At 35.5% G+C, this 15,061-nt stretch overlaps 1 protein-coding gene across 26 annotated transcripts in view; it reads left to right on the forward strand.

Moving 5' to 3' along the window:
• The window catches only part of ablim1b (actin binding LIM protein 1b), a 104,370-nt gene that overhangs the window by 7,545 nt on the left and 81,764 nt on the right, over positions 1–15,061 (forward strand). For 8 of the 26 annotated variants that reach the window (XR_010892695.1, XR_010892697.1, XR_010892698.1 and 5 more), the window contains exon 1: positions 13,732–14,090. The exons of 1 other annotated variant lie outside the window; for it this stretch is intronic. Coding sequence is in view for 2 of the 25 variants with exons in the window: in XM_067369628.1 (XP_067225729.1) it covers positions 13,844–14,090 (247 nt within the window). In the remaining 23 variants the exon portion in view is untranslated. Of the gene's footprint in view, positions 1–6,023; positions 6,798–13,725; positions 14,091–15,061 lie in introns of those variants that run through there. 17 more of the 26 variants (XR_010892701.1, XR_010892705.1, XR_010892699.1 and 14 more) reach the window with 9 other exon arrangements.

Genomic DNA, 15,061 nt, shown 5'->3' on the forward strand with positions numbered 1-15,061 from the left:
TCTTTTATTCTAAAAAAAAAAAAAAAAACCATTCATTTCATTCTGTTTCAGATACATACAAACAATACACATCTATCTATTTATTTATTTATCTATCTATATTGTGTGTGTATATATATATATTATAAAGTCACAATTGCATGATAAAAAGTCAGAATTCTGAGATATAGTCACAATTATATATATATATATATATATATATATATATATATATATATATATATATATATATATATATATATATATATATATATATAAAATATGCAGGTGTGTGAGGACCAGATGGAGCCCATCATTCTGATTCCAGCTGACCACACACTCCTGAGCTCTGTATTCCCTATGGGCTGCTGATTCTGTGCTTCTGCACTAAAAAAAAAAAAAAAAAAATGCCATCCTGACGAATGCTTCATCTGCGCTCAGCTCCAGAGCCACTCGAGAGCCTACAAAATAAATGCTCAGCTTCAATTGGGAATTAATCTTACAGTGCATTTGCTCAAATGTATCAGACCACGTTTTCCTGAGGCCTGGTTCATGTCAAAGCCAGTTCGCTTTCCTTAGTTTATTGTCTTCGTGGACAGAAGTCCAATTACAGACCAGTGGGGGAAAGGGCTGCTGATATTACTGGCTACCAGCCGACTTTTGTCCCAATTATTTCCTGTGTTATTGTAGAAGATGTGGCTAAAAGTAAACCTACAGATCCTTCTCAAAACAAAGGATCATTATGCTCTACACTGTAGTAAAAAATCTTAATCACAAAATCCAGAGTGCATTTGATACCTTTTCTTCTTTTCCCCTTATTAGTGACCTTGTGAAAATATTGAAGAAGCTGACTTTAAGTAACTTTTTTTGTGTGTGACATTTGGGTGTCTTCACAAAGACAGTAAAACATGAAATAACCTACACTGTGAGGACAATCCAACAGTGTCAATGAGGAAAATGGATTAATAAACAGAGAAAAATCTGAAATCTGAGGTTTAAGGGTTTTAGGGTTATGATTAAGAGTTATGCTTAGGTGATGATAGAAAGTGTAATTAACTCAATATTAAAACAACTGAAGTCAATGGAAAGTCTAAGTGTGTGTGCAAATCTGCCCCTTTGGCTGTGGTGTAAAACTGCACAATCATCCAATTTATTGCATTTATAGACCATCTGTTTTTACATGCTTTATTACGTCAGAAAGCGAGTTTCTCTCCTTTTCCTTCTTTTTTTTTTTTCTTAGGACAGTTTTTTGCCCATCAAAAAATGGACTGGCCCTTTGCTAAGCTTTGCCCCCTTTGGTTACTTTTGCTAAAAGAGTCCAGATTTAGAAAACAACTGGAGATTTGTGTGAAAAGTGTGGTAAACAGTTTTTATTTTATTTTTTTTTCTCAGTAAAATGAAGTCATAAAAATAATTTGTATATTATGTGGGTTGGAGTGAATTTTGCCATTGGAAAGCATTTTAATCTGTGTTTTTCTTTCTTTTTAACAAGAAATAGTTAGTTCACCCCAAAATGAAAATTCTGTCATTAATTACTTACCCTCTTGTCGTTCCAAACCCATAAGACTTTTGTTCATCTTCAGAACTCAAATGAAAATATTTTTGATTAAATCTGACAGCATTTTGTCCTTCTATAGCCTGCCTTTTCAACTTGATCTTTGACACTTCAAAAAGTTCATAACACACAAGAATGAACCTCATTGGTTACGCAGCTCGTTTGAGCTTTTGTTTTCGTGTGTCATTCAAGTTCGTTTGAGCATCTTTTTATGTTCGCTGATCAAGGTTTATATGTGAGTAAAAGCCTAAATTAAATCTGTTCATCATAAAAAGAGATCAAGTCTCTTCAGGAAATTTGGACTAAACGGCTTGATTCATATGGATTAGTTTTCCAATCTCTTTATGAACTTTTTGAAGCGTCAAAGATCAAGTTGCAAAGGCAATGGAAGGGCAGAATGCTGTCAGATTTAATAAAAAAAGATCTTTATTTGTGTTCGAAAGATGAACGAAAGTCTTACGGGTTTGGAACGATGACATGAGGGTGAGTAATTAATGACAGAATTTTCATTTAGGGTTGAACTAACCCTTTAAATTATGCAGTAACATGATTAAAAACTGCAGAGCCTTCAAACCATAATCAAGGCAATCACCTGAATAGAGAAAAGCCTCGTTTGAAAGCAGTTATAACTAATAACTTAAGCAATAATTTCTATTTAAAAAATGTGTCTACAAGAACATTGTGACAGGTTATTGTGGTGTGGGGCTATAACAGTTGCTTTTCTTCAAAAAGATTGATTTGGCTAAGTTTTAACCGCCATCATTTATTTGACTTAATGTTATTTCAGTAGGCTACATCACAGTAATAATCTTGTAGTCGTGATTGATCCACTTATGAATATTGATGCACGGACGTCCACTTAGGATGAAAGACAGAATCCGATTAGACTGGCAAGATCTTGTAATATTCTGAGCAATATTATGAGAGCAATGTTTGCCATTTTCCTGGCAAAGTGGGTTTGTGGGTCATCTACAAGGTCACAGCAGTATATGAGGTCTTAATTGCTCCATCCAGAAAGACCACCTGCAGTAAGAGCAGAAGCAATCACATTAATTACATCTTAGCTGGGCACAGTTGCATTAATAACAGCTCTACAGACTGTGGCTCGGGAGCAGCACATGGACTCCTAACAGGATCAGACATTACTGAAACAGTAGCATCCGTTTTGTTCCGCAGGCCAGTGCCCTGTGTGTTTCTAGCATTGTGTTGGGCTCTCATGTTTACCCAGCCTTATTCTGTGAACCCACAGGATATAGAAACTGACCTTCTGAAACAGTGATACCATAACTAATGCTCAGGGGAATCTCCTAAAGCCAAATTTGAGATATATGGAGCATTTGTCAAGGCATTTTCGCTTACTTGCAGTGTCTGAATTCGTTATTTTAAAGCCCCCCTCCAGCTCAGAGAATGTTCATTCCCGCCTGAATGATGCTCACTGACATGGCACAGTCAGGTTTTTTTTAAAGGGGTCATTTTTTTTTATATATTTATTTTATTTTTTCACTTATTGTGTTATTAAAAGTGCCATCGAACGTTTTTTTACAAGATGTAATATTAGTCTAAGGTGTCCCCTGAATATGTCTGTGAAGTTGCAGCTCAAAATACCCCATACATTTTTTTTAATTAATTTTTTTAACTGCCTATTTTGAGGAATAATTAGAAATGCACCGATTAAGTATGTAAGTATAGTATTTATTTGTATTTTTACATTTGTTTCTGAATGAGTTTGATAGTGCTCCCGTGGCTAACGGCTAATGCTACACTGTTGGAGAGATTTATAAAGAATGAAGTTGTGTTTATGAATTATACAGACTGCAAGTGTTTAATAATGAAAATAGCGACGGCTCTTGTCTCCGTGAATACAGTAATAAACGATGGTAACTTTAACCACATTTAACAGTACATTAGCAACATGCTAACGAAACATTTAGAAAGACAATTTACAAATATCACTAAAAATATCATGTTATCATGGATTATGTCAGTTATTATTGCTCCACCGTTTTTCGCTATTGTCCTTGCTTGCTTACCTAGTCTGGTGATTCAGTTGTGCACATCCAGACATTAATACTAACTGCCCTTGTGTAATGCCTCGATCATGGGCTGGCATATGCAAATATTGGGGGCGTACACCCCGACTGTTACGTAACAGTCTGTGTTATGTTGAGATTCGCCTGTTCTTCGGAGGTCTTTTAAACAAATGAGATTTATATAAGAAGGAGGAAACAATGAAGTTTGAAACTCACTGTATGTCATTTCCATGTACTGAACTCTTGTTATTCAACTATGCCGAGGTAAATGCAATTTTCAATTCGATGGCACCTTTAAAGTTTTTTTAATCAAATTTTAGTTTTTTCATGACCATTTTCACCTTTTAAACCCTTTATTTTCATTATATGACTTTTTTATCCCTTAAATGCGTAAATGTTTCACCAGTCATTATTACATATTCAGGTCTTTAGCGACCCGGATCTATATCTATAACACAAATGAATCTCTTACTGCAATCATATAAAACTCTCCTTATATTTTAATAACAGTTACAAAATATTAAAATAAAGTATATTTTGTTATCTTTTGTAACTTGGAATGGTTAAATTTGAGAAGATGCTTTTTAACATCATCACTGTAATTATCAGAGATACTGTCAGTGGTCATAATGTTATGCCTGATCAGTGTATATATATATATATATATATATATATATATATATATATATATATATATATATATATATATATATATATATATATATATATATATATATATATATATATATATCACTTTTTTATGCACATTTATGCATGTATATAGTCTATACTTACCTATGTGCTTTTCAAATCTGCAGATCTGATAGTTGTGTTATTTTATGCTTACATTAGTGAAGGGGGAGCATGACAGCGGGTGAATAGTGCTTTGCATGCGACAAGGCCATCGCCAATGGCTACATGACATCATTTTAGAGCTGCAGCTAACATGCAATCTCATGTGTGATTAGATCCTGGGAGAGCTTTCTCTTCCCTGTTACACTATTCCTACAGTATATATTCTGCACAGTCTGACACTGCACATGATATTTTGCAGGCACTTATTTTATAAACACTGCTTTTTGCAGCAATGTACTAAATGGTGCATTAGCAAATAGATTTTTGAGTTATGAACCCATTAAAAGCATTTAATGCTCAAATGTTAAGATGCATTTCAGATACTATTAGATGCTTTTATACAGTGTTCTAAACAGCAACAAAGCTATAAAGTGGCTAACGATAAAATCAATTTTTTTCCATAAACTTCCGTGCAACTAGCAAATGTGGAGAACTTTTTAAGTGGCACTTAAAGGGATAGTTCACCCAAAAATAAAAATTCTGTCATCGTTTATTCACCCTCAAGTTGTTCTAAACCTGTATGAATTTCTTTCTTCTGCTGAACTCAAAATAAGATATGTTGGTAACCAAACAGTTGATTTGCCTCATTGACTTCCATAGTATTTTTTTTTTTTTCCCATAATTATTATGGAAGTCAGTGTGTTCATCAACTGTTTGGTTAACCAAATATCTTATTTTGTGTTCAGCAGAAGAAAGAAATACAGGTTTGGAACAACTTGAGGGGGAGTAAGTGATAGAATTTTCATTTTTGGGTGAACTAACCATGTAGACTGGGTAAACCCAGCCTGATCTGCTGGCGATTTGATTTCACCCGGCAACTCAGTCTGGAAACCCGTACATTCATTTCTGCTGCATCTGATACACTTTTGCGGGAACCAATCACAGACTGGCTTATCCACCTTGCTCGCTATTGGCGGGTACAGAGCTCTTTCTATGGCTCTGGGTAGGTATAACACAATGACCTCTCTCGCATGACGTCAATCCAATTCCTTTTAACCTCTCAATGATGCTGAATGACTTCTTTAGTTTAGCAAACAAATCACTCGACTGGGTGTAAATACCACTCACTTTCATGTTTTTTGCACAACCTGCAAAAATCGCTCGATGCCATTGCTGCTTCTGCAAACCGCTGATCAATGCTACAAACCAATACAAACTAAACCTGTCTGGAGTTTTCACATCGCTCTGCAAAAGTACGTCACCCAGATCGTTGACCTGATTGGTTGAAGGACTATCCAATTGCGTGAATAATGCTTGTTGATCACACCTCTTGTGCAGTAGGAAATACATAGCAAACTCCCCAGACCAATGTTCAATTTTAAATTGAGCTTGGTCTGGTGATAGCCAGACAACCTTTAATGATCAATTATCAATATATTAATTAAAACAATTAAAATGAATAAATCACTTTTCAAAATGTCATAATTTGGAGTGACGTATTTAAAGCTCATGTTTAAAAAAAATAATGTGACGCTAAATAATTATTTATAAAATTTGTTTTACAATTTTTTTACTTATTTATTTTTTTAAACATTTCTTAATTTTTTTTTCTCTCATTTGCCATTTGCTTTTCTTTATCATATTAACAATCCAATATCAATTATCAATCTATTGTTACATTTTAAACATGAATTAAATTAAACCATTTTAAATGTTTATCTATTATCTATTAAAGTGCATTTATAAATGGTTTATCTATTTACATTTCATAAATTGATAATTGAATGACTGATTCATTTCTTTAAGTGATCATCATAGTCCTCCATGAGTGACAGGATATTTCACCAATCACTTTATTCTATTCCTGTGCTTCGCCGTGTAGCCCCGCCTACAGTGAAATCTCATTGGTCCATACTCCTTCTCCATTTACTGTAACTGTACACATCAAATATGTTCAGATTGACTGTGTTGTACAGCCTTTTCACACTCACTGCTGTTTTGCTTGTGGTATCACATCTGGTTAGGACGATGTTAGATTTGTTTTTGTCTTGCTCGCTTGCACCTTGTTCTCCCCAGAGACTCAGGTGCTATTTGCTCTGGTGCTCGTGGGTCTGTAATGGGACTCTCTTAAGCACTGCAAGGGCTCTTAAGGTTTGATTCTGATGTTGGCTCAAGGTCTGAAGGTCTGAAGGTCGCCCAAACAAATAAACACCCCCACAATGTTTCTGAGCAACATCTGACATTGTGGGCCGGTCTGTTTGCACGGTAGACCATAATCGCCAGGAATATAACTCAAACCAGCCTCACGTAAAATAAAGAGGAAAAAAACTCCTCTTAACTGGAAAGGATTACAACATCATGAAAGAATTTCCCCAACATTTCCTCTCCTCAAGTGAGTCCAGTGAGCACAGGCAGTTGTTGAAGACAAAAAGCAGGAGGTTTGGTTGTTACAATATTCTCTCAAGTGTAACCATTTAATGCAAAGTTGATAAGACTCTCTTTTTCTTCCTCTTTCTCACAGTCTCTCTCTGTGGGTGTTCATGAGAGTGTGTGCTTTTGCATTTTTAACCATGAAGCAGATGTGGCACATGCCTACTTTTCTGTGTTGCAGGGCGATTCACGATGAGCCAGTTTAATCAGGTTCAGTGTCTTGACAGCCAGTGGGTGGAGCCGAACATAACGCTTCACCTTTATTGCTCCTGGAGAGCATGCATCTGTTTGCAAGCGTGTGTGTGAGAAACAAAGCAGGGATGCGGTCGCTTAATCCTCACAGTGTGAGGAAACATGTCTAGTTCCATGTGGTAAAATGTCAAAAGCACCTTGTTCTAGATTTCTCAACAAAGATGGATATGTCTGCCTCTTACATTTCTTGAACTCGACAGCAAAATTCTTTTGGAGTGAAATTCCTTCAGGAATGTTGAATTAGGGTCAAACAAGCAGAAAAAAAAAAACAGATGTTGTACTCCAAGGAGTTTTCGACTTCATTATTCCACACCAATATTTGAATGTTTTTTTTATTCTGTATTGCATAAATAAGATTATGATAAGACAAGCTGTTTATTACTGACATCTAAATGAAACTGTACTTGTGATATTGGGTTTACCTTATGACAGCTGCACTGTTGTATGTCCTTTTTATGGTGTTTATGCTTATACTTCACACTGTGAAGTGGATCTTGAGCTGGTAATTGCCATAGTGTGCAGTGGACTGTGTTTGATTGGATTAGATTTGCTGTGTTTTTGGCCCTGGGTTTCATGTGTAACAAGTTATTTTTCTTGCACTTTTCAATAGTGCAGCTAGGTGGAGCAACACACAAAATTTCTCAGCCTTGTAAAGGCCTGGGGCTTTTGCCATTTTTCACACCAAGGACCTCTGAGTGGATAAAGAAATGGAGCAGGGATCCCCTTTTACATATTGCACAAAATTGAGTGTTGCATTTTTAGCCTGGCCTAACCTTATTTTTTTCCCTTGATCATAGATGGCACAAAATCTCATCTCAGCACATTCTTAACTTTGTAATTTCATCTGAATATTAACATTTGTAAGATTTAGTCAGTCTAAGCAGTTTTGAGGTTAATTTATGTAATTTTGTGTCCCTGGAAAATAGTGATCTGTGACATTGCGACATAGTGACATATACTTTAGGATGTGTTTACATGGCGCAGCGGTTAAAATAGTCATATATAGTGATATAGTACTTGTGCATCTAATGATTTTGATGACTGTATTTGAGTCTCAAAATAGAGAAAGACTGCGTTTTCAATGCATTGTGAATAGTAGAGACGTTATATAATGCCAGCGCTCCTTGTCGTGATGCACTTTACATTGCCTGCATTCATCTATGAAGTGATTCACTCTTGCCATGAGAAATTCTATACGGCACATGGAGAAATGTTATGCAATGAAATGTGGGCCCGAGTGGTGATGAAAGGGACGATTGTTTGATGTTTTGGAGGAAGGTTATTAAACCATGCATGGCTGGTTTAATAACCTTCCTCTAAGGGGAGCCAGTGCCAGTCCAGTACTACGTCCCATCATGAGCTTTGTCAAGCCATTGATAACACATGTATATTCTTTCCTACAACAACTTGGCTGGTCAAATGTAACAATGTCAAGATGGATGGATGGCCGGTAGCATTGTTAAGGAGGTCTAGCTTCCAAGTGTGTGTGGACAAACCCCTGTGCACTTCTCTGTGCAGATTAGTTGCTTGATTGTGTTGACCTTGCCTGGATCAGAACATATGTGTAATAGGCCATAGGGTGGAAGAACATTATCATTACACAAGGTTGACTGAACATGATATGTGCAGTGTCTTTATACATCATACTTGAAGAATTGTCATATTATATATATATATATATATATATATATATATATATATATATATATATATATATATATATATATATATATATACTAATAATGAATGTTTCTTGAGCAATCATCATATTAGAATGATTTCTGAAGGATTGTGTGACATTGAAGACTGGAATATTTTTTTTCTGAAAATCCAGCTTTTACATCATAAATAACATTTTAAATATGTTCAAATAGAAAACTGTTATTTTAAATTCTAATAATATTTCACAATATTACTGTATTTTTATTCAAATAAATGCAGCCTTGGTGAGCATAAATATTACCAATCCCAAATGTTTGAACAGTAAATATAATTCATAAATATTCTAAGAGCATATAAAATATCTAATTATCTAAATATATAATTTCAAAATATGGTTAATATGGTTTTATAACTGTACAGTCTGGTTACATAGACAAGTATGTGAATGTAAGTTATATACAGTCAAACCAAAAATTATTCAGACATTTTTGATATTTTTGATATATTTTTACTAGTGGGTGCAGGACACTATAGTTCATTTATGTAAGTGAGGATAGCAAAATAAAGTAAACTGTGACATATTATACCATAAAATTCTTCATACAGTGGACTACCAGTAAAATTGATAAAAAATTTGGAACCAAAAATCATTCAGACACTTTGACCTGACCATGTTTTGCTTAAGTATCTGACATAATTAAGATATTTTTTTTCTGACAGTTTAACTCTGAGATCTTGTTGTATTTTATTACCATTTTTTTTTTTTTTTTAAACTGTAGTGAATAAACTGTATTAATGAATGAAATGTTTAAGGTGTCTGAATACGTTTTGGTTTGACTATACATATATATACATATATATATATAGAAAGATGAGAATGAATAGAGTTTATCATTTATTTTTTCACCTCTCGCCCAGATTTGTCTCATAGCTGTGTATTGGTTTAACCTTCATGTAGGGGACTGTGAAGGGTGTGACAGAGGTAATGGATACACTGTGGTGTTGTTCAGCACAGCCAGAGACTGAATGACAACACTGCGAAATGTCAGCAGGACTTAATCTGCCTCTCTGCTCTGTCATGTGAGGCATTTCAAACATTTGAGTGCTCGTAATATGAAAGGATTTAAATACTCAAATTATGGAAACTTATTTTAGCTTGTTTGAATGGTGCACTGCTAATATCTTGGGTTCTGCTTTCTTAAAAATGGATTTTATCTAAGTGCTTTAAATTGGTTTGTCTATGTGTTTTAAGCCATCACTCAGATCATGACAGTTTCCTTATCCTAAAATAGACCATGTGGAGCTTAATAGTGTCTCGTAGTATTAAAAGAATGTGTGTGTGTGTGTGTGTGTGTGTGTGTGTGTGTGTGTGTGTGTGTGTGTGTGTGTGTGTGTGTGTGTGTGTGTGTGTGTGTGTGTGTGTGTGTGTGTGTGTGTGTGTGTGTGTGTGTGTGTGTGTGTGTGTGTCAGGCTGAGATAGAGTTTGAGTGTGTGTGGTTGGGTGTAGACATTTCTACATTTGCCCTAGAACTTTCTGTGAGATAATCATTGCAGCTAGTCTCATTGAAATTACACACTGCACCTTTAAAGTTCCCCGACACACACTTTTCTATGCTCACGAGTATATGCAAGTGTGCTTTAGTACAGCTGACAAATGCTTTTTGGCCCACGGTAGGTAGACAGTCATCTCCCTTAGGCTAAAGTGGTGATTATGTGGCTCCCCATAAGGCGACATAGACATAGGTGGCCTGGGCACTTCCTGGATTTTACTCTGTCATTAACAGTCATTATATATTCCATTGTCTCCTTGCTCACATAACCTCCACCTGGATCATACAAGGTACTGGTGAGCTGCATCTGTAATTCCACAGTCATTATCTTAATGCACAAGGACACACACAGGTGAGGAGATTTAGATAAAAAGCTCTAAGTGAAAAATAAGCCATCACAGGAGTGGGAATAAAGGAAAGTATCACATGAGGGCCAACAACATCAGGATATCAGGATATCCTGTCATCTTCGTCTTCTTTATGTAGCCGCTGTGACGTAATTCTAGTGTGTGAATTATTTATCTTGATTGGTCATTAAAACTCTAGATGGCGCAGGTCCTTTACATGCAATCTGCTAGCAATCATGGCAAAAGCTTGAACTTGCTTGCTCAACATTTAAATAGTCTGGTTGAGTGTTCGCTGTAAACTGGTCCAGCAGATTTCCTTTGAAGCCCTCCACTTCCCCCAGCTCCACCTGTCTAGATCTGCTAAAGAATTTATATTGCCTATTCATGCAGCAGCAGTATCTTACATGCTCACAGCAGTGTGTCTGTGTATCTGTCGACAGAAGCAAATCCATACTTGCTCTGCAGCAGCAACGTGTGTAGCAGATCTAGTTTGACAAGATACATTAACGTCATATGGAAACAGTGCAACCTGTTGTAATCTTCTTCGCGTTACTAAAATTGTCTTTTGACAAACAATTTTGTCAAGTTTTCAACTATTTTAAAGACTTTTTAATAACTCCCTAAATCACTTAAAGGGATAGTTCACCCAAAAATGAAAATTTGATGTTTATCTGCTTCTGTCAAAAAAACGCGTTCTGAAGACGGAAGTGATGTCTCGCCCATATACTTCAATGAGCGCGAGACATCACTTCCGTTGTCAGAGTGCGATCAGACCTCACTAACAGGAAGCTGAACGCAGTTGGACATAGTGGTGTATTAGAGGTAAAAAATTATATAAATACTGTTCGGTTTCTCGCACAAACCGATCGTTTCCTGTCTTAGGACATCAATGTGCCATCACGAGCCGCAGGGTTTAATTTGGATTTGTCTATGGAAGTTTTTTCGACTCTTATTGTTCAAGTTCCCAATCACTGCTAGTATTTGACTGACAGACGGCAACGGTTGCAGTTAAAAATCATAATTTGCGTTCGACTGAAGAAAAAAAGTCACCTACATCTTGGATGCCCTGGGGGTAAGCAGATAAACATCAAATTTTCATTTTTGGGTGAACTATCCCTTTAAAGGGATGGATAGTCTTTTTAATTCTGTCTCATCATTTACTCACTCTCATGTCATTTCAAACTTGTATGATTTTCTTTTTTCTGTGGAGCACAAAAGAGGATATTTTGAAAAATTTCTCTATTTTTGAGTCCTTAGGAACATGGTGTTGGAAAAAATGAAAAATGCTATTTCAGTGCTTCTACTATATACTTTGCAAAGTCAAAACAGCTGATGGAAATACTATTAGGTGGAAAGAAAAATATATTTAAGTGCTTTTATGGGTGAACACAAAGATTCCTGGGAAACACAATACCTTTGCAAAAGAATATAAAGATTCTTGGGGGAATGCAAAAGTTTTGCATGGAAATACAAAGTTTTTTGGGGGGAACACAAAAATATGAAATATAATTTTTGCTCTCATCTGATATTATTCCATCACCATAAAAGTCATTTGGTTCCAGTGTTGTTTTGGACCCCATTGACTTTGATTGTAGATGGAACACACTGAAGGTTTTGTCCTCCTTTTTTAAAATGTTTTTGCATGTATGTTTTAAATACCCTGAATGTTTTATAACATATAACATAAAATATGTTTGAAAGAATGACTATAATCCATCTGGATGCAGGAATATTGCGCTGTGATTTTTAGCATAGTATTTAAATGTTCATTTGGTGTCTTTGACATAAACATATCGTGTGATTGAAAAGAATGTTTGAGTGGCTTTTTGTGACTATGAATGACTCTCAATATGAATGACTCAGTGGCAGCAAATCGCTGTTTTATTGATATGTTGATATTAGTGTGCGTGTATGAATGGTACATTTAATATTTTATCATGGCTTGATTATCCTTAAGACCATTTGATTGGACAAAAATCTATATAGTGCAATATGAGCCATCAATATGTTTTCCCTGCATCGTAGAAGAGAAATGTTTATATCTACTAAAATTTAATTGCATCAACATTAGGAGTATACTAGCATATAAATGTCCTCAAATCTAACAAACATGGACTAAAAGCCACAAATTTAGGGTCTGACTTCCCAAACACCCCTGTAATTTACATCCTGTTCTCAGTTCAGTGCTGCCATCAACTAAAGTGTGTGTAAATGTGTGTCGTATGTGTTTGTTTGTTTGTTTGTTGTGTGTGGTTGAGAGAGAGTTAGGAATCATAAACTTTGATCTCAGCGTATGGAACAAACAAATATAACACACTTTCTGCTGATGTGATCATTTAAATAAATGACCATTGTAACAACCTCAATGAAAATTGACATTTTGATATATCAGCGGTCTTATCTCCTACAGTAACCGTGGAGAAACCCTTTTATGGCCTTGCAAAATAATTGGCGGAGACATAAATGTGTACGTGAGTGATACTAGCATCTCGGTACGCATGAGACACGGCAGCAGGGTTTATGATTCTAAAAGTACCACAGACAAGGTCCCCTTCAGCAGCTTTGGTGACGTGCCAGTTTAAATGTGGACGCTTGTTCGGCATGGGTTTACGAGCTCAGATGAAAGAGTTTCTGGTTAGAGAGGATCTTTATTTTAATCAGAAATGTAGGTTTAATCAAGCCAGTGCATTATTGTATATGTTTTATTTCCTAGGATATCCAGTATAAGGATGCTGATACATTGCCTTGTATTACGTAAAAGACTCAATGAAAGCCAGTCACATGATTTGATTTAAATACGATTTAAACTACAATATATGTCTACATACCATTCAATGTAAAACTTTATAATCTTCTAGAAGATGCATCCAATCACAGTGGATTAGGCTGGGATGCGTCTGTTTTTGAAATTGCAACATTCATCCGCAGGGTATCTGGTCATAAAATCATGACTTGGACTGCCACATGCAGGTGCTCTTTTTCCTTTTCTAGTGAAGATAATCACTAAAAATACATCGGCCGTAATCTGCTTAAGTAAACTAGGAAGAAGCTCTCAGCGGGGGCTCAGTGCTGCTTCACCAACAACACAAATAAACCCCTGTGACCTGTCGTTTATTCTTGTACCTGGGATTCAGCTGTAACACAGCTCACTATTGTGTGACCAGGCGACTTTTATGTTTATCTTTTATGGTATCTCCTCTCACTTCATTCTGTAGCTCGTCGTAGTGGGCTGAGGGTAACGCCATGCCTAACTTACCCAATCTTAACAGCTTTGGCAAACTGTGCGGCTCCAGCCGCAGCGACGACTCTGTGGTGCTGGACCGGGTGAAGCGCAAGAACTCTGTTCGGAGAATGTCTATTATCGAAGATGGGAATGTGGCCGAGGTGCTCTACCTTATACCCAAACAGTCCATGATGGAGCAGCTGCCCTTCCTTAACCCTAATGAGTATGTCATCCTGGAGAAAATGGCACCTCCTGACATGGGACCCGGTAAGGGAAGATTGAGAGTAGGAGAGATGTTTGATTCATGCTGGACATATTGTCATTATACGACTGTCTGTGTTATTGTACAGCTTTGTAGAAAAACAGGAAAAATTATGTTAAAGCTCAAATAAAGTAAAAATAATCTAAGTAGTAGTAATTTTGTGTAATTTTAATTTTTAAGAGGGTAGCACTGCAAAAAAAATATTTTTCAATAAGCATTTGTGACTTGCATGAATATATTTTTTAATTTTTTTTTTATTTTTAATTTTTTTATATTGAATTAAAATGAATTTCATTTTAGTATGTACAATTATATTTTTAGTAAAGATATTTAGAAAAATAATTTTAACTTTGGTCTTGGTTAAACTTGAAATTCACTATTTTTTTAAGCTTGAACTACAAAATTTGTATTTATTTTATTTATATTTGTACTTAATTTTAGTATAATTTTTAGTATAACTTAATTTTTTTAAACTTAATTTTATTTTTAGTAAAATGATTTTTTATATGTTTAAATATTTATAAAATTATTTATTTATTTATTTGTTAAATTTTTGAGTTGCACTTTTACTTTAATGGCCAAAATAAGACTTTATAGCTTCCAAAGAAATATTTTTTTTTTTCAAGTTAAATTTTACATTGTATCCGAGCTGCAGTTCCAAGTCATAGTGACCAAGTGAGATCTGTAGTGGTGCAGAATTTCTGGATAGCATATAGAGCCCAAAATGTAGCATACTGTAAACAATATAATTGAAGAGATGAACAGAGATGCTGGTATTTGTGTTTATAAGGCAGTGGGATGTGAGGCTAATCTACAGTCTGAGCTGGATCATAGCACTATCCCGCTGGCAGGATTATGGCTGAAACGGTGGACACATTCCTGACAAATCTTCCCATTAGTCTGCTGTGGTCCCTTTTTTTTACAATCACTCATCCTTACATCCCATAAAATGCCCTATCCTGGTAATGTAAATGAG

Source organism: Chanodichthys erythropterus, chromosome 19, assembly GCF_024489055.1.
Source record: "Chanodichthys erythropterus isolate Z2021 chromosome 19, ASM2448905v1, whole genome shotgun sequence".
NCBI lineage: Eukaryota > Metazoa > Chordata > Actinopteri > Cypriniformes > Xenocyprididae > Chanodichthys > Chanodichthys erythropterus.